The sequence below is a fragment of the Macaca nemestrina genome, chromosome 1 (genome assembly GCF_043159975.1).
Source record: "Macaca nemestrina isolate mMacNem1 chromosome 1, mMacNem.hap1, whole genome shotgun sequence".
NCBI classification, from domain to species: Eukaryota; Metazoa; Chordata; class Mammalia; order Primates; family Cercopithecidae; genus Macaca; species Macaca nemestrina.
Window position 1 is genome coordinate 106,727,204 of NC_092125.1, and position 18,471 is coordinate 106,745,674.

At 38.1% G+C, this 18,471-nt stretch overlaps 1 protein-coding gene across 2 annotated transcripts; it reads left to right on the forward strand.

Moving 5' to 3' along the window:
* The first annotated feature begins 306 nt into the window (after positions 1–306).
* On the forward strand, positions 307–14,475 carry LOC105497916 (small proline-rich protein 2D-like). Of its 2 annotated transcripts, none has more exons than XM_011769448.2 (3): positions 307–342; positions 2,309–2,547; positions 13,844–14,475. In XM_011769448.2, the coding sequence occupies exon 3, from the start codon at positions 13,863–13,865 to the stop codon at positions 14,079–14,081; it is 219 nt and encodes a 72-aa protein (XP_011767750.2). In that variant the 5' UTR covers positions 307–342; positions 2,309–2,547; positions 13,844–13,862; the 3' UTR covers positions 14,082–14,475. The 2 variants fall into 2 exon arrangements, with proteins under 2 accessions (XP_011767750.2, XP_011767752.2); XM_011769450.2 differs by having other exon boundaries at positions 2,309–2,426.
* Positions 14,476–18,471: the final 3,996 nt, after the last annotated feature.

Below are 18,471 nucleotides of genomic sequence, written 5' to 3' on the forward strand. Positions count from 1 at the left end.
ATTCTCTTGCCTCAACCTCCCAAGTAGCTGGGACTACAGGTGTCCGCCACCAGGTGCAGCTAATTTTTGGATTTTTAGTAGAGATGGGGTTTCACCATGTTAGCCAGGATGGTCTGAATCTCCTGACCTTATGATCCGCCCACCTCGGCCTCCCAAAGTATTGGGATTACAGGAGTGAATCACTGCACCTGGCCAATATGGCCCTTTTAAGGATATTGATTCTTCCTATTCATGAGTATGGAATGTTTTCCATTTGTTTGTGTCACCACTGATTTATTTGAGCAGTGTTCTAGAATTCTTCTTGTAGAGATTTTTCACCTCCCTGGTTAGCTGTATTCCTAGGTATTTTATTATTTTTGTGGCAGTTGTGGATGGGATTGTGTTCCTGATTTGACTCTTGTCTTGGTTGTTGGTGTATAGGAGTACTAGTAATTTTTGCACATTGATTTTGAATCCTGAAAGTTTGCTAAAGTTGTTTGTTAGCTGAAAAACCCTTTTGGTCTTTGACCATAGGGTTTTCTAGATAGAGTATCATGTCGTGTATAAACAGAAATAGTTTGATTATCCTCTCCCTATTTCGATGCTCTTTCTTTCCTTATGCTCCGTGATATTCTGACCAGGACTTCCCATACTATGTTGAATAGGAGTGGTGAGAGAGGGCATCTTTCTCTTGTGCTGGTATGCCTCCAACTTTTCCCCATTCTATATGAGGCCGGCTCTGGGTCTGTCATAGATGGCTCTTATTATTTAGTTATGTTCCTTTAATACCTAGTTTGAGAGTTTTTAACATGAGAGGGTGTTGAATTTTATGGATAGCCTTTTCTACATCTATTGAGATAATCTTGTGATTTTTGTCTTAGTTCTGTTTATGTAATGAATCCCAGTTTTTGATTTGCATATGTTGAACCAACCTTGCATCCTAAGGGCAAAGCCAACTTGATTGTGGTAGATAAGCTTTTTGATGTGTTGCTGGATTCAGTTTGCCAGTGTTTTTTTGAGGATTTTTGCATTGATGTCCATCAAGGATATTGGCCTGAAGTTTTCTTTTTTTGTTGCATCTTTGCCAGGTTTTGGCATCAGGATGATGTTGGCCTCACAGAATAAGTTAGGGAGGAGTTCCCTCTCAATATTTTGGAATACTTCCAGCAGGAATGATATAAGCTCTTGTTTGCACATCTGGTAGAATTCAGTTGTGAATTTGTTTTGTCCTGGGCTTATTTGGTTGGTAGGCTATTTATTACTGATTCAATTTTGGAACTCATTATTGGTCCTTTCACAAATTCAAATTCTCCCTGGCTCAGGATTTGGAGGGTGTATGTGTCCAAGAATGTATTTGTTTCTTCTATATTTTCTGACTTATGTGCATAGAGGTGTTTGTAATACTCTCTGATGTTGATTTGTATTTCTGTTGAGTCAGTGGTAATATTCTCTTTGTTTTTTCTAATTGTGTTTATTTGGATCTTCTCTCTTTTCTTCTTTATTAGTCTAGCTAGCAGTCTACTTATTTCATCATTTTTCTCAAGAACCACTTCCTGGATTTGTTGATCTTTTGAATGGTTTTTTGTGTCTCAATGTCCTTCACTATGCCTCTGATTCCAGTTATTTCTTACAATCTTCTTGCTTTGCAGTTAGTTTCTCTTAGTTCTCTAACTCTTTTAGTTATGATGTTATGTTTCCACATTGAGATCTTTCTAGCTTTTTTTTTTTTTTGAAATGAAGTCTCACCCTGTTGCCCAGGCTGGAGTGCAGTAGTGCGACCTCAGCTCACTGCAACCTCCACCTCCCTGTTTCAAGCCATTCTCCTGCCTCAGCCTCTCGAGTAGCTGTGACTACAGGTGCCCACTACCACGTTTGGCTAATTTTTTGTATTTTTAGTAGAGATGGGGTTTCATTGTGTTATAGTGCTATAAATTTCCCTCTTGACACGAACTTAGCTGTGTCCTAGAGATTCTGGTATATTCTAGTTTAAGAACTTCTTGATTTCTTCGTTAATTTGATTATTTACCCTCACGACATTCAGAAGCAGGCTATTGAATGTCTAAGTAATTGTATGTTTTGGAGTGAATTTCTTAGTCTTAATTTCTAATGTTATTCCAATGTAATCTGAGGAATTGGTTGTTACGATTTCAGTCCTTTTGTATTTACTTACGAGTGTTTTATTTCTTATCATGTAATGGATTTTAGACTATGTGCCATGTGGCAATGAGAAGAACATATACTCTGTTGTTTTTAGGTGGACACTGGTAGATTATTAGCAAGTACATTTGATTTTAGCTATTTGAGTCTTACACCATTTTTATTCCTGCAGTTATTCTGTCTAAAGATTTGGGGAGGATGCCCAATATGGTCGAATAGGAACAGCTCCAGCCTCCAGCTCCCAGCGTGAGTGATAAAGAAGACGGGTGATTTCTGCATTTTCAACTGAGGTACCGGGTTCATCTCACTGGGGCATGTTGGACAGTCGGTGCTGGTCAGCGGGTGCAGCTGAACCAGTGAGAGCTGAAGCAGCGTGAGGCATCACCTCACCTGGGAAGCACAAGGTGGAAGGTAATTCGTTTTTCTAGCCAAGGGAGCCTGAGGCACACAACACCTGGAAAATTGGGTAACTCCCACCCTAATACTGCACTTTACCAAGGGTCTTAGCAAATGGCACACCAAAAGATTATATCCCACGCCTGGCCTGGAGAGTCCCACACCCATGGAGCCTCCCACATTTCTAGCACAGTAGTCTGAGATCTAACTGCATGGTGGCAGCGAGGCTAGGGGAGGGGCGCCCACCAATGCTGAGGTTTAAGTAGGTAAACAAAGCTGCCGGGAAGCTGGGGGTGGAGCCAACTGCAGCTCAAGGGGGCCTGCCTGCCTCTGTAGACTCTACCTCTGGGGACAGGGCATAGCTAAACAAAAAGCAACAGAAACCTCCGCAGATGTAAATGTACCTGTTTGACAGCTTTGAAGAGAGCAGTGGTTCTCCCACCACGGAGGCTGAGATCTGAGAATGGACAGACTGCCTGCTCAAGTGGGTCCCTGACCTCTGAGTAGCCTAACTGGGAGACATTCTCCACTAGGTGCAGACTGACACCTCACACCTCACACGACTGGGTACAAGTTTCATAAGTGAAGGAGAAATACAATTCTTTACAGACAAGTAAATGCTTAGAGATTTTGTCACCACCAGGCCTGCCCTACAAGAGACCCTGAAGGAAGCACTAAACATGGAAAAGAACAACCGGTACCAGCCACTGCAAAAACATGCCAAAATGTAAAGTCCATCGATGCTAGGAATAAACTGCATCAACTAACGAGCAAAATAGCCAGCTAATATTACAATGACAGGATCAAGTTCACACATAACAATATTAACCTTAAATGTAAATGGACTAAATGGTCCAATTAAAAGACACAGACTGGCAAATTGGATAGAGTCAAGACCCATCAGTTTGCTATATTCAGGAGACCCATCTCACATGCAGAGACACACATAGGCTCAAAATAAAGGGATGGAGGAAGATCTACCAAGCAAATGGAAAACAAAAAAAAGCAGAGGTTGCGATCCTAGTCTCTGATAAAACAGACTTTAAACCGACAAAGATCAAAAGAGACAAAGAAGGCCATTACACAATGGTAAAGGGATCAATTCAACAAGAAGAGCTAACTATCCTAAATATACATGCATCCAATACAGGAGCACCCACATTCATAAAGCAAGCCCTTAGAGACTTACAAAGAGACTTAGACTCCCATACAATAATAATGGGAGACTTTAACACCCCACTGTCAACTTTAGACAGATCAATGAGACAGAAAGTTAACAAGGATATCCAGGAATTGAACTCAACTCTGCACCAAGCAGACCTAGCAGACATCTACAGAACTTTCCACCCCAAATCAACAGAATATACATTCTTCTCAGCACCACATGGCACTTATTCCAAAATTGACCACATAGTTGGAAGTAAAGCACTCCTCAGCAAATATAAAAGAACAGAAATTATAACAAACTGTCTCTCAGACCACAGTGCAATCAAACTAGAACTCAGGACTAAGAAACTCGATCAAAACCGCTCAACTACATGGAAACTGAATAACCTGCTCCTGAATGACTACTGGGTACATAATGAAATGAAGGCAGAAATAAAGATGTTCTTTGAAATGAATGAGAACAAAGATACAACATACCAGAATCTCTGGTTCACATTTAAAGCACTTATTTATAGCACTAAATGCCCACAAGAGAAAGCAGGAAAGACCTAAAATTGACACCCTAACATCCCAATTAAAAGAGCTAGAGAAGCAAGAGCAAATACATTCAAAAGCTAGCAGAAGGCAAGAAATAGCTAAGATCAGAGCAGAACTGAAGGAGATACAGACACAAAAAGCCCTTTAAAAAATCAATGAATCCAGGAGCTGGTTTTTTGAAAAGATCAACAAAATAGATAGACTGCTACCAAGACTAATAAAGAAGAAAAGAGAGAAGAATCAAATAGACTCAATAAAAAATGATTAAGGGGATATCACCACCAACACACAGAAATACAAACTACCATGAGAGAATACTATAAACACCCATACGCAAATAAACTAGAAAACCTAGAAGAAATGGTTAAATTCCTGGACACATACACTCTCCCAAGACTGAACCAGGAAGAAATTGAATCCCTGAATAGACCAATAGCAGGCTCTGAAATTGAGGCAATAATTAATAGCCTACCAACCAAAAAAAGTCCAGGACCAGATGGATTCACAGCTGAATTCTACCAGAGGTACAAGGAGGAGTTGGTACCATTCCTTCTGAAACCATTCCAATCAATGGAAAAAGAGGGAATCCTCCCCAACTCATTTTATGAGGCCAACATCATCCTGATACCAAAGCCTGGCAGAGACACAACAAAAAAAGAGAATTTTATACCAATATCCCTGATGAACATCAATGCAAAAATCCTCAATAAAATACTGGCAAACCAAATCCAACAGCACATCAAAAAACTTATCCACCATGATCAAATGGACTTCATCCCTGGGATGCAAGGCTGGTTCAACATTTGCAAATCAATAAACGTAATCCAGCATATAAACAGAACCAAAGACAAAAACCACATGATTATCTCAATAGATGCAGATAAAGCCTTTGACAAAATTCAGCAGCCCTTCATGCTAAGAACTCTCAATAAATTCAGTATTGATGGAACATATCTCAAAACAATAAGAGCTATTTATGACAAACCCACAGCCAATATCATACTGAATGAGCAAAAACTGGAAGCATTCCCTTTGAAAACTGGCACAAGACAGAGATGCCCTCTCTCACCACTCCTATTCAACATAGAGTTGGAAGTTCTGGCTAGGGCAATCAGGCAAGAGAAAGAAATCAAGGGTATTCACTTAGGAAAAGAAAAAGTCAAATTGTCCCTATTTGCAGATGACATGATTGTATATTTAGAAAACCCCATTGTCTCAGCCCAAAATCTCCTTAAGCTGATAAGAAACTTCAGCAAAGTCTCAGGATACAAAATTAAAGTGCAAAAATCACAAGCATTCTTATACACTAGTAACAGACACACAGAGAGCCAAATCGTGAATGAACTCCCATTCCCAATAGCTTCAAAGAGAATAAAATACCTAGGAATCCAACTTACAAGGGATGTAAAGGACCTCTTCAAGGACTACAAACCACTGCTCAGTGAAATAAAAGAAGACACAAACAAATGGAAGAACATACCATGCTCATGGGTAGGAAGAATCGGTATCATGAAAATGGTCATACTGCCTAAGGTAATTTATAGATTCAATGCCATCCCCATTAAGCTACCAATGACTTTCCTCACAGAATTGGGAAAAACTGCTTTGAAGTTCACATGGAACCAAAAAAGACCCCGCATTGCCAAGACAATCCTAAGCCAAAAGAACAAAGCTGGAGGCATCACGCTGTCTGACTTCAAACTATACTACAAGGCTACAGTAACGAAAACAGCATGGTACTGGTACCAAAACAGAGATATAGACCAATGGAACAGAACAGAGTCCTCAGAAATAATACCACACATCTACAGCCATCTGATCTTTGACAAACCTGACAAAAAGAAGAAATGGGAAAAGGATTCCCTATTTAATAAAGGATGCTGGGAAAATTGGCTAGCCATAAATAGAAAGCTGTAACTGGATCCTTTCCTTATTCCTTATATGCAAATTAATTCAAGATGGATTAGAGACTTAAATGTTAGACCTAAAACCATAAAAACCCTAGGAAAAAACCTAGGTAATACCATTCAGGACATAGGCATGGGCAAAGACTTCATGTCTAAAACACCAAAAGCAATGGCAACAAAAGCCAAATTTGACAAATGGGATCTAATTAAACTAAAGAGCTTCTGCACAGCAAAAGAAGCTACCATCAGTAGTAGAACAGGGAACCTACAGAATGGGAGAAAATTTTTGCAATCTACTCATCTGACAAAGGGCTAATATCCAGAACCTACAAAGAACTCAAACAAATTTTCAAGAATAAAGCAACCCCATCAAAAAGTGGGCACAGGATATGAACAGACACTTCACAAAAGAAGACATTTATACAGCCAACAGACACATGAAAAAATGCTTATCATCACTCGTCTTCAGAGAAATGCAAATCAAAACCACAATGAAATACCATCTCACACCAGTTAGAATGGCGATCATTAAAAAGTCAGGAAACAACAGGTGCTGGAGAGGATATGGAGAAATAGGAACACTTTTACACTGTTGGTGGGACTGTAAACTAGTTCAACATTGTGGAAAACAGTGTGGTGATTCCTCAAAGATCTAGAACTAGAAATACCATTTGACCCAGCAATCCCATTACTGGGTATATACCCAAAGGATTATAAATCATGCTGCTATAAAGACACATGCACACGTATGTTTATTGCGGCACTATTCACAATAGCAAAGACTTGGAACCAACCCAAATGTCCATCAGTGACAGACTGGATTAAGAAAACGTGACACATATACACCATGGAATACTATGTAGCCATAAAAAAGGATGAGTTCGTGTCCTTTGTAGGGATATGGATGCAGCTGGAAACCATCATTCTCAGCAAACTATCGCAAGAGAGAAAACCAAACAGCACATGTTCTCACTTATATGTGGGAGTTGAACAATGAGATCACGTGGACACAGGAAGGGGAACATCACACACCAGGGCATATTGTGGGGAGAGGGGAGGAGTGACAGCATTAGGAGATATACCTAATGTAAATGATGAGTTAATGGGTGCAGCTCACCAACATGGCACATGTATACATATGTAACAAACCTGCATGTTGTGCACATGTACCCTAGAACTTAAAGTATAATAATAACAATAAAAAAAAGAATTTCTTAGATATCATGATTCACTTTCCTCTTGCTGCTTTCAGGATTCTTTCTTTTGATAATTTGATTATAATTTGTGTCACGGTGGGTGTCATTGAATTCATTGGATTCTTAAGGATTTCTTAGATATGAACATTCACTTCCCTTTTGCTGCTTTCAAGATTCTCTCTTTTGATAATTTGATTATAAGGTGTGTCACAGTGGGTGTCATTGAATTCGTTGAACTTGGAGTTTGTTACGTTTTTTGAATATGTAAGTTTGCCTTTTATAGAATTCATATAAATGGGCCTACAACCTTTGAGACGGACTTTTCTCACTTATCAGTTTGCATTTCAAATTCAACCATGTCTTTATGAGTCTTGACAGGTCATTCCATGTTATCACTGTGCAGCATTCCATTGCATGGGTGTGATGTACCACAGTTTATCGATTCAATTATTGAAGGACATCTTGGTAGATCACAGATAGTGGATATTATGACTAAAGTTGCCATAATTATTTTGAATACACATTATATTTTGTAGAGATATTTTAAAATGTACTAGATCAATTTTTGAATGTGGTGTTGCTGGATCATATCATAAAATTATGTATATCTTTTAAGATTGTGAGTTAGTATGGATTTTTTTCATAGTGCTTATATTTTATTTAACCTTTCTCAGACTTACAGTAGAATTTTCAGGTCTCTCATCCTATGTTAGAGTTCAAACAGTCTTTATTCTCCAAATTTTTTTTCACAATTTTGTTTGTGTTTTTGTTTTCCTTTTTTACTTTTTTGGAGGAAGACCACAGCCTATGCACATTCACTATCTTGAAAAGATTCCTAGAAGGAGAAGTTTCTGATTCATTCCATCATTTACCACATATCCTTCTTAATCTCATTAACACTAAGCATAAAGTAATATAAAGTATTTTATATTACTAATAGCTCTTGAATTTTGCTCTTAAATATTTGTATCTAACATATGGAGAAAATAAAAGTAGAATTTATAAGGTTTATAAACTTTGGAAAGATTAGTGCTAATGAGCTATTCAGTTTAAGAATTTAGCCTAAAAATTAGGTTATTTGCAGGAGAAGGAATGTGATATTTAAATGATCAGTTTTTTGTTGTCCTAAACAGCTAACCACAGTAACAGTAGACTAAATTGGAGGTAACATTATATATATTTTTTGCACAGAATAAACCATTATATATTTTTCATGCAGAATAAAAATATCTATACATGTTAATATTTTGCAAATCAACAAGTCAACATATTGCTATTTATTGTTTTTAGAATTTTTTTGTATTAATTGAATTCAGAGGAAAGCTGTAGATAGTCCAAATAACATGGAAACATTACAGTATTTTTTTATATCCTTTGTTCTACATTTCTGCTTAGGTTAACTCTCATTTTTATTACACAAGAATAAATGTCAAGATTAGTCTATCTTATTATTTCTGCATACTTCATTCAAATCATATATTTGCATTTGCTTTGTCCTAAAAACCTCTGGCACACTCTTAAAGTAAGGATAATATAAAAGGTCTTAAAGAAAATCCAGTATCTTTCTCAACCATAAACAACTTGAACTTGATATTTTGCCTATATCTGTTTGATTAGCCATGTGTTTCTGTAATATTTTGAGTACTATCTGTAGCCTGTGCTAAGTACTTTATATGCAGTCTCTGATTTAATTTTTTTCTCAGGACAATTTAGTGGTAGGTACTATTATTATCGCTATATTCTATTGTCTTTATCACCTGTCTACTAATAATCCATTTCTTCCAATTTCATCATATTACGGTCAGTTTTATGATTTCTATTGTTCTGGCTCTTGGATAGTAGACAAACTCATTCCTGATTTTTTCACCATAGCATGATCTGCCAATTTTGGTAAACTGTTTTGGTTTTTTTTTTGAGACGGAGTCTCACTCTGTTGCCCAAGCTGGAGTGCAGTGGCGTGATTTCAGCTTACTGCAACCTCCGCCTCCTGGGTTCAAGCAATTCTCTGCCTCAGCCTCGTGAGTAGCCCAGATTATACGCCCCAGCTCCAACGCTCAGCTAATTTTTGTATTGTTAGTAGAGACTGGGTTTCACCATGTTGGCCAGGCTGGTCTTGAACTCCTGATCTTGTGATCCACCCACTTTGGCCTCCCTAAGTGCTGGGAGTACAGACATGAGCCACCGTCCCTGGCCTGGTAAACTGTTTTATAGATATGCATGGTTATTGCATGTCTATGGCTTCTGTGTATGTATGTCAGTGCTATGAGGATGAGGATTATTATTGAGATTTTCTTCAAGAGAGCTTTTAGAAGGGATGTGATGAAATGTAGATCTATAACAATAAAACAACTGTTACTTACGTGCAGCCCCACCTTTAGTGTCTGGCCAAAAATGCAAAAAAGAAAGACCATTATCTGACTAATTGAGCAATGGACAGGCTTGTCTCTTGTCAGCTTTTCAAAGTAGAATTTTAAGATTCCTTACTCAGTAATAGGTAACATGGAGAATACTTTGAAAAGTGAAACAAGAAAATAAACATCATCTGTAATTTCACCAGCCATATATAATCATGTTTAATACATTGTTTCATTTGTTTCCTATCTTTTAATAAATGTTGATGAGAATGTAGTCATGCTTTACATATGTTTTTAGTACAATTCTAATGTTTTAAATTATATTAAACAGTCTTCCAAAGCATCCACCGTAAGGATCTTCACTATTCTACAATATGTATGTTCTGTAATTTATTGGATTCAGCATGGAAGGACAATGCAGGCTTAGCCTTTCATTCAGAAATGAAAGCAGAAGGCAGATATGCATGGGGAGTTGCAGTTACCATTTCTCTGAGCATCAAGAATATTTTACCAAATTCCTGTTTCTTTATTTTTTTCATATTTAATTTTAAATCTTTATTTGCCAGTACTATTTTGTTTAGTGGAATATATAGTATTGAAATGTGAGATAAAATGTTGAATCAAGTATTACACAAAATTAAAAGTGTTTGCAGAAAGTGAATGGACCACCACGAAATTATGTTATGTGAAAAAAAGAACAATTCTCAAAAGGTTACATGATGTATAAATTCACTCAAATATTCTTAAAATAATGAAATCAAAGAGATGGATAAAAGAGTAATATTTACTAGAGGTAAGTATTTGGGAAGGGAGGGGTTGTTATGACTATACATGGGGAGCAGAGGAGACTTGTGGAAATGGCATAGTTATGTATTTTCATTGTAGTAGTAGTTAGAGCTACGAATGTGATGTAAATTTCATAGCATTATAAGCACACAAACACACAGACACACAAATGAGTGAATATATAATCAATCATATTGAAATATACTTTGTGAATCACAAAAAATTGAAAGTGTTCATTCTTTCCTGTCATTTTTAAGTACTAATAATTCATATTTAATGATCCCCCAGAAAATTATGCAGTAGAAGTAATAGGAATGAACCTAAGGCTATCAGACTCTTAAGAAGATAAAGCTAACCTCTTTTGACATGCAGATAGATAACAGATAAAGAACTATGGTGTATGTGTGTGTGTGTTTTTGTGTGTGTGTGTGTGTATGTGTGTGTGTGTGTGTGTGAAGTATGCCTCGATCTAGGTCTCCGGATCTGGATGTCATAAGTAGGGGAAGCTGTGACTGGTACTGCCCCTCTTCATGTCGTGGGCACTCTTCATGTAGATGGTCTGTGAGGAACTGTGAGTTTCCAGTTCGCCACCTCAACTTGTAAAGTGATCCTGTCTGAGATGCTGGGGGCACTAGGGCTGCTGCCATTCTGGTACCTACAATGCTGCAATAAGCAGCCTGTTTGAGTGGGGTGTTCTCAGAAGGGGAGTCTCAGGGCATGATCCAAACTGTATTATCTCACACAGTGATCTCATTTGGCAGCTAATTTCCCAATTTTGCATGTTAGAAATCAGACATTTCTCTAAGGATTTGTGTTGTAGGTGTGATGTGAGGCTCTGGGGAGGAGTAGTGGACCTATTGAGAGAAGTCTGTTTACTTCACCCACTGTGCTTGGCATGTGTAATGGTCTATAGGAAGCATTTCGTGAGAACACTATTCGTAAACACCTGGCCTCAAGGTGCTGACATGATAGTTCTATTTCTGTAGCATCTGGCCAGTGGAGATCTTGGCCAAAAGCCCTTCCTTAGAGACTGGAGCAGTTGCAGATCTGGGAAGCTAAGCTGCTTAACTGAGGGATGTGATGCTGGGTTGATTCAGTGCTCTTGCTCTATCTGGAGCATAGCTGGTGAGTGCTCCAGAGAATTTGAGTCACTCCTTTTCCTCTTTTTTCTTATCTTCCTCTTCCTTCTTCTTCAATTATAAAACCACATTCTTGGAAAACTTCCTGATCATTGGCCCAGGTAAGGAAGCTCCAGCAGCATTATTTTAAATGTTTAATATACAATGTTTAGTAAGCCCCACTGATTGCAGGAAGAGTTTTTAAAAGATGTGAAAGACATTCACATTGGCAACATATGTATCGAGTGAACAATGTGTACTAAAATGGACAGATAAGAGGTATACATTGGGGTGTGAGTTGATAATCTAGCAGGTTGTGGGGCTAGAGGGCTTTGGGAAAAGACAAAGGAAGAACATGCAAACAAATAAAATAATACTGTCTTTCAAAGACTGAAACCTGTTTTGAAAGAGAAGTAGAGAAAGCAAACATATAGGATCATACTTAGTTTATATTTTCCCCTAGATATCAGACTTTAAGTCCTCTGACCTTCTCTACTCTGCAAACCTTCTTCTAATTATTTACATAAGATACTGTGAGTCTATGCCTCTTGTTCTCTATAGGATGTTGTTCACAGGGAATCATATAGGGATGGTTGAATACATAGATTTGAAACGAATGCTTGTAACTTTGGTTCCCTTCTCTCAATTTCCTTAATGTGGTGACTAGGAAGCATGTTATTCATAAATTAAAAGGCTGTAATATACATCCTTGATGGTAGCAGTAGCAATCGTACTGGGGATACTGGATCTCACTCTGGCATCTCTCCCAGAAAACAAGTGCCTCTATGAGGGATGTAGAAAACAACTTCAAAGAGAAAAGGAATATAGGTAAAATCTGGGGTTTTGTGAGAGAAAGATAGAGGTGGAGCAGAAAATTTCAGGCTTGATCAGGGTCAACAGAAGGCAAGATGTGGTCAATGCCTTCAAAACCAGAGGTAGGTATGATGCTCCTCTGTTTACAATTCCAGGGAGGAGGGTTGACCTGGCTGTGGTCATACAACTTAGCAAAAAAATCTGGGACCAGAGCTCAGGTCTTTGTTAGGTCTGTCCGTCTTTCTAGCACATTGGCAAATTGTATGAGGAAAACCCAGGTGGAGATGGGTTCATGTACAACAATATGGCATTCAGTTACAGTGGATCAGGGCAGGAAGTTTTATGATTTAGGGAATGTTAGACAGGAAGCATTCATTGCCCCCAGTCAGGAAAGAGAGCCCTTGACCACCAGTTAGAGAATCTCCCAAGTCCCTCTTTGCCATAAGTCACTGAAATTGAGATCTAAGGCAGAGCCTCCATGAGTTAGGAGCACTTAATCCAGTGGAGAGATGCCAGAACAGGATATTTACCAATTTGAGAATCCCTGTCATGCCAGTAATGGATAAATTTGCATTTTAGTTGGGACATTGCTGGACCAGCCCAGTTTTAGGTAGTTCCCCTTCCTGCTGGGTGGGGTAGCAGGCCCTATAAAGAGGTTCTGTGCTCTGCAACTCCTAAACTCCTGATATTTGAGCACCGATCTGCTTTGGAGAACCTGGTGAGTCTGCTTCCTTGAGTTCCTCTGTTCTTTGTGCCCTGAAATGTTGAATGTAATCTGAATACGGCAAGTTTGGCAGATCCAAACCTATGGTCATAGGTTTGATGGTACTTAGTGAATGGAACTACAGGATTAGACTACATGATGCAGTGTTTTATATTGCTTTTAAAAAAATGCACAGTTATATGTCCATATGAACAGAGAAGTTAATAGGAAAGCCTTTGTTTGAAGAAAGGGATGAAGTATTTTTCTCTTTTCCGTATTTTCCTGGTGTCCTTTTCAAAGGGTTGTGTCTTAGCAGGTGTGAGAGCCTGCACTTCTTCCTGAACAGCCCTTACTCTGTGCCCAAGTCAACCCACCGGTGCTTTACAACAGATAATGATGATAGGAATAGCTTGTGAGATTGCCCAGGGGGTCTGAACTTGTGACTGCCATTCCTGAAGATGTTATTTTCATGGAAAAACATGCTTGCTTCTTACATCTTACAGGGATGTTTTCTTTGGAGAAATTGTATGAGGAAAGGCAGGATTTCCTAGGGCCGATGAAGCAACTTGCTAAAGTGGAAGGAGAAGACAGGAAGTCATGAAAAGGGAGCTAAGAGTTTAAATAAAGTTTTGGAGATTGGAGAAATAAGATACCACGGTAATACGTAAGTTTTGCCGTCTCTCTCTGGAGGATTCCTTTCCCGTGAACACTGTTGTATCATTTCTTTCAGATTCTGAGACTCCAGCAGGATGTCTTACCAACAGCAGCAGTGCAAGCAGCCCTGCCAGCCACCTCCTGTGTGCCTCACGCCAAAGTGCCCAGAGCCATGTCCACCCCCAAAGTGCCCTGAGCCCTGCCCACCACCAAAGTGTCCAGAGCCCTGCCCACCTCAGCAGTGCCAGCAGAAATATCCTCCGGTGACACCTTCCCCACCCTACCAGCCAAAGTGTCCACCCAAGAGCAAGTAACAGCTTCAGGATTCATCAGGAGCACGAAAGGATAAGGATATTTGGCTCACCTCGTTCCACAGCTTCACCTGCATCTTCTCATCAAAGCCATCAAGGGATACACAGGAAACTTCTTTCCCCTTAGCCTATGATCTGCCCATGATGACCCCTGATAGCAAAATGTTTCCTTTCTGAGGCTGCCATACTGCCACTGTCCAGGTGGAGACTTAGAAAGGAAGTCCTCAGCAGTGCCGGTTCCCAGAGCTTTGGAAGAAACACCAGCAGCTCTGTCCATGGGAACCATCGGAGAATTCTGTTGATGTTTCCTGTGTCTGTCTGTCGCCTGGGCATGAGCTTCTACCACCTGTGCAGTTGTCACTTTCCTTTCACTCCCTGAATAAAGTGTCTATGCATATACATTTGTGAATGGATCTTTTGTTTCTTTTCAAATCTGCTTTATTGGCAATATTATGTAATCATTTGGGTTTATTTCCACCTTTTTTTAATCCACAGGAAGGATCTCACAATTTGGGTCATACCAACAATTATGTCTGTATTATTTAAACCCCTTTCATTTTCCCTTAATTAGTGTTTAATTGATTTGAGGAACATATTATTCAACTTCTCTGAATGTCAATCTCTTTACTGTAAAGTGAGCAATATAACTTTTACCTAACAAACTAGTTTAAGGCATAAAATTGAATTACTATCTGAAATTTTGTTGGCGCAATGCCTGACACATAATTAGCTGTCTTTTGATAGAAATTTATTTGCAGCAAGATATCATCATTTTTTCCACCATTATCACCACCACCACCACCATCATCATCATCATCATCATCACTCCCCACTACAATCACCACCATATTTGTTCCAGCAAGAGAGTGGCTTGGCTGTAACTAATGTAGAAAACAAGAAGACTCTGTTTTGTTTTTTTTTTATTGATTCCTAATACCTATACACATTTTTAGGGTACATGTGATATTTTGTTACATGGATCAAATGTGTAATGATAAAGTCAGGATATTAGGAACTTTATGGCATTCATCACCTTGAGCATTTATCATTTCTGTCTTCGTTGGAAACATTTACTTTCCTCTCTTCTACCTATTTTGAAAAATACAATATGTTGTTGTAAACTGTAGTCACCGTACTCTGCTATCAGATGTTAAAACGTACTTCTTTTATATATCTGTATGTTTGTGCTCATTAACCAGTGTGTTTTCATTCTCCATCCCTGAACACCCTTCCTGGCTTCTGGTATCTATCATTCTACTCTCTATCTTTATAGATCAACTTTTGTAGCTCCCACATATGAGTAAAAACATGTAATATTTGTCTTTCTCTGCTTGATTTATTTTACTTAACATAACGACCTCCAGTTGAATCTATGTTGCTTCCAATGACAGTATTTCATTCTTTTTATTACAATGGAATAGTATTTCATTGCCTGTATGTACAATCTTCTCTTCATCCATTCATTTGTTAATGGATGCTTAGGTTACACATCTTTGCTATTGTGAATAGTGCTGCAATAACCATGGGAGTTTAGGCATCCCTTTTATAATCTGAATTATTTTCCTTTGGATAGATACACAGTAGTTGGATTGCTGGATTGAAAGATAAATCTATTTTTGGTTTTTTGGAGAAATCTTACTGTTTTCCACAATGACTGTACTAATTTACATTCCCACCAAGAGCATATAAGACATTTTCCTTTGCATCCTCTTTGGCATCAGCTATTTTTTAAATTTTTACTTTAAGTTCAGGGGTACATGTGCAGGTTTGTTATATAGTTAAATTTGTATCGCAGGGGTTTGTCATAAAGCTATTTCATCACCCAGGTATTAATTGTAGTACCATTACTTATTTTTCCTGATCCTTTTCTTTCCCATAACCTCCACCCTGTGGTAGGCCCCATTGTCTGCTGTTCCTCTCTATGTGTCCATGTGTTCTCATTATTTAACTTGCTGTTATAAGTGAGAACATGCCATATTTGGTTATTTGTTTCTGCATTAGTTTTTAAGGATAATGGCCTTCAGCTCCATCCACGAACCTGTAAAGCATACAGTCTGATTTCTTATGACTGCGTAGTATTTCATGGTGTATATGTACACTTTTTCTTTATGTAATTTATCACTAATGGGCACTTAGTTTGATTCCTTGTCTTTGCTATTATGAATAGTGCTGCAATGAACATAACATGTTCATGAATCTTTATGATAGAATTATTTATATTCCTTTGGGTATATACCAAGTAATTGGATTGCTGGTTTTAATGGTAGTTCTTTTCTTTAATTTTAGTTCTTTGAGTAATTGCCACACTGTATTCCATAATGTTTGAATAAATTTACACTCCCACAAATAGTGTATAAGCATTTACTTTTCTCTACAACACTCTAGCACCTCTTTTTTCTTGACAATTTAGTAATAGCCATCTGAGTGGTGTGAGACTGTATCTCATTGTGGTTTTGATTTGCATTTCTCCAGTGATCCGAGACATTGAACTTTTATTCATATGCTTCTTGGCCACATGTATGTCTCCTTTTGAAAGTGTCTGATCCTGTCTTTTGCCCACTTTTCAATGGGGCTGTTTTTTTTTCTTTTGTAAATTTGTTCAAATTCCTCATGGATCCTGGATATTAGACCTCTATAAGATGTGTACCTTGCAAAATTTTTATCCCGTTCTTTTGGTTGTCTGTTTACTTTTTTGATAGTTTCCTTCACTATGCAGAAGCTCTTTAGTTTAATTAGATCCCATTTGTCAATTTTTTTCAGTTGCTTTTGACATCATCATCATGAAATCTTTGCTAGTTCCTGTGTCCAGAAAAGTATTGCCTGGGTTGTTTTCCAGAGTTTTTTCAGTTTTGGGTTCTACATTTAAGTCTTTAATCCATCTTGAGTTGATTTTTGTATATGATTTAAGGAAGGTATCCAGTTTCAATCTTCTGCATATGGTTAGCCAGTTATCCCAGCACCATTTATTGAACAGAAAGTGCTTTTCCCATTGCTTGTTTTGACACATTTTTAGAAGGTGTGTTGTCTTATTTCTGCATTTCCTATTCTGTTACATTAGTCTATGTGTCTGTTTTTCCACGAGTACTATGCTGTTTTGTTTATGGTAGCCTTGTAGTATAGCTTGTAGCTAGGTAGCATGATGCCTCCAGCTTTGCTCTCTTTGCTTAGGATTACCTTGTCTATTTGGGCTGATTTTTGATGAATTTTAAAAATTTTAAATAGTTTTTTTTCTAGTTTTGTGAAGAACTTCATTGGTAGTTTGAAAGGAGTCACATTGAATGTGGAAATTGGACAATTGGCCCTTTTAACGATATTGATTCTTCCTATTCATGAGTATGAAATGTTTTTCGGTTTGTTTGTGTCACCACTGATCTATTTCAGTAGTGTTTTATAATTCTCCTTGTAGAGTTCTTTCACCTCTCTGATTTTCTGTATACCTAGGTATTTTATCCTTTTTGTGGCAATTGTGAATGGGAATGAGTTCCTGATTTGACTCTTGTCTTGGTTGTTGGTGTATAGGAGTGAAAGCAATTTTTGTACATTGGTTTTGAATCCAGAAACATTGCTGAAGTTGTTTTTCAGTTGCAAGATGCTTTTGGTCTTTGACCATACGGTTTTCTAGATATAGAATCATGTCATGTACAAACAGAAATAGTTTGACTTACCCTCTTTCTCTTTTGATGCTCTTTATTTCCTTATCTTCTCTGATTGCTCTGGCCAGGACTTCCCATATTATGTTGAATAGGAGTGGCAAGAGAGGGAATCCTTCTCTTGTGCTAGTATGCCTCCAATTTTTCCCCATTCTGTATGATGTTGACTGTGGGTCTGCCATAGATGGCTTTTGTTATTTTGAGGTCTGTTTCTTTAATACCTAGTTTGAGAGTTTTTAACTTTAAAGGGTGTTGAGTTTCATCGATAACTTTTTCAGCATATATTGAGATAATCATGTGATTTTTGTCTTTAGTTTTGTTTATGTGATGAATCATAGTTTTTGATTTGCATATGTTGAACCAACCTTGCATCCCAAGGGTAAAGCCAACTTGATTGTGGTAGATAAGCTTTTTGATGTGTTGCTGGATTCAGTTTGCCAGTAATTTTTTGAGGATTTTTGCACTGATGTTCATCAAGGATATTGGCCTGAAGTTTTCTTGCGTCTTTGCCAGGTTTTGGTATCAGGGTGATGCTGGCCTCACAGAATGAGTTAGAGAGGAGTTCCTCCTCAATATTTTGGAATAGTTCCAGCAGGAATGCTATAAGCTCTTGTTTGCACATCTGGTAGAATTCAGCTGTGAATTTGTCTTGTTCTGGGCTTATTTTGATTAGTAGGCTATTTATTACTGATTCAACTTTGGAGCTCATTATTGGTCCTTTCACAAATTCAAATTCTTCCTGG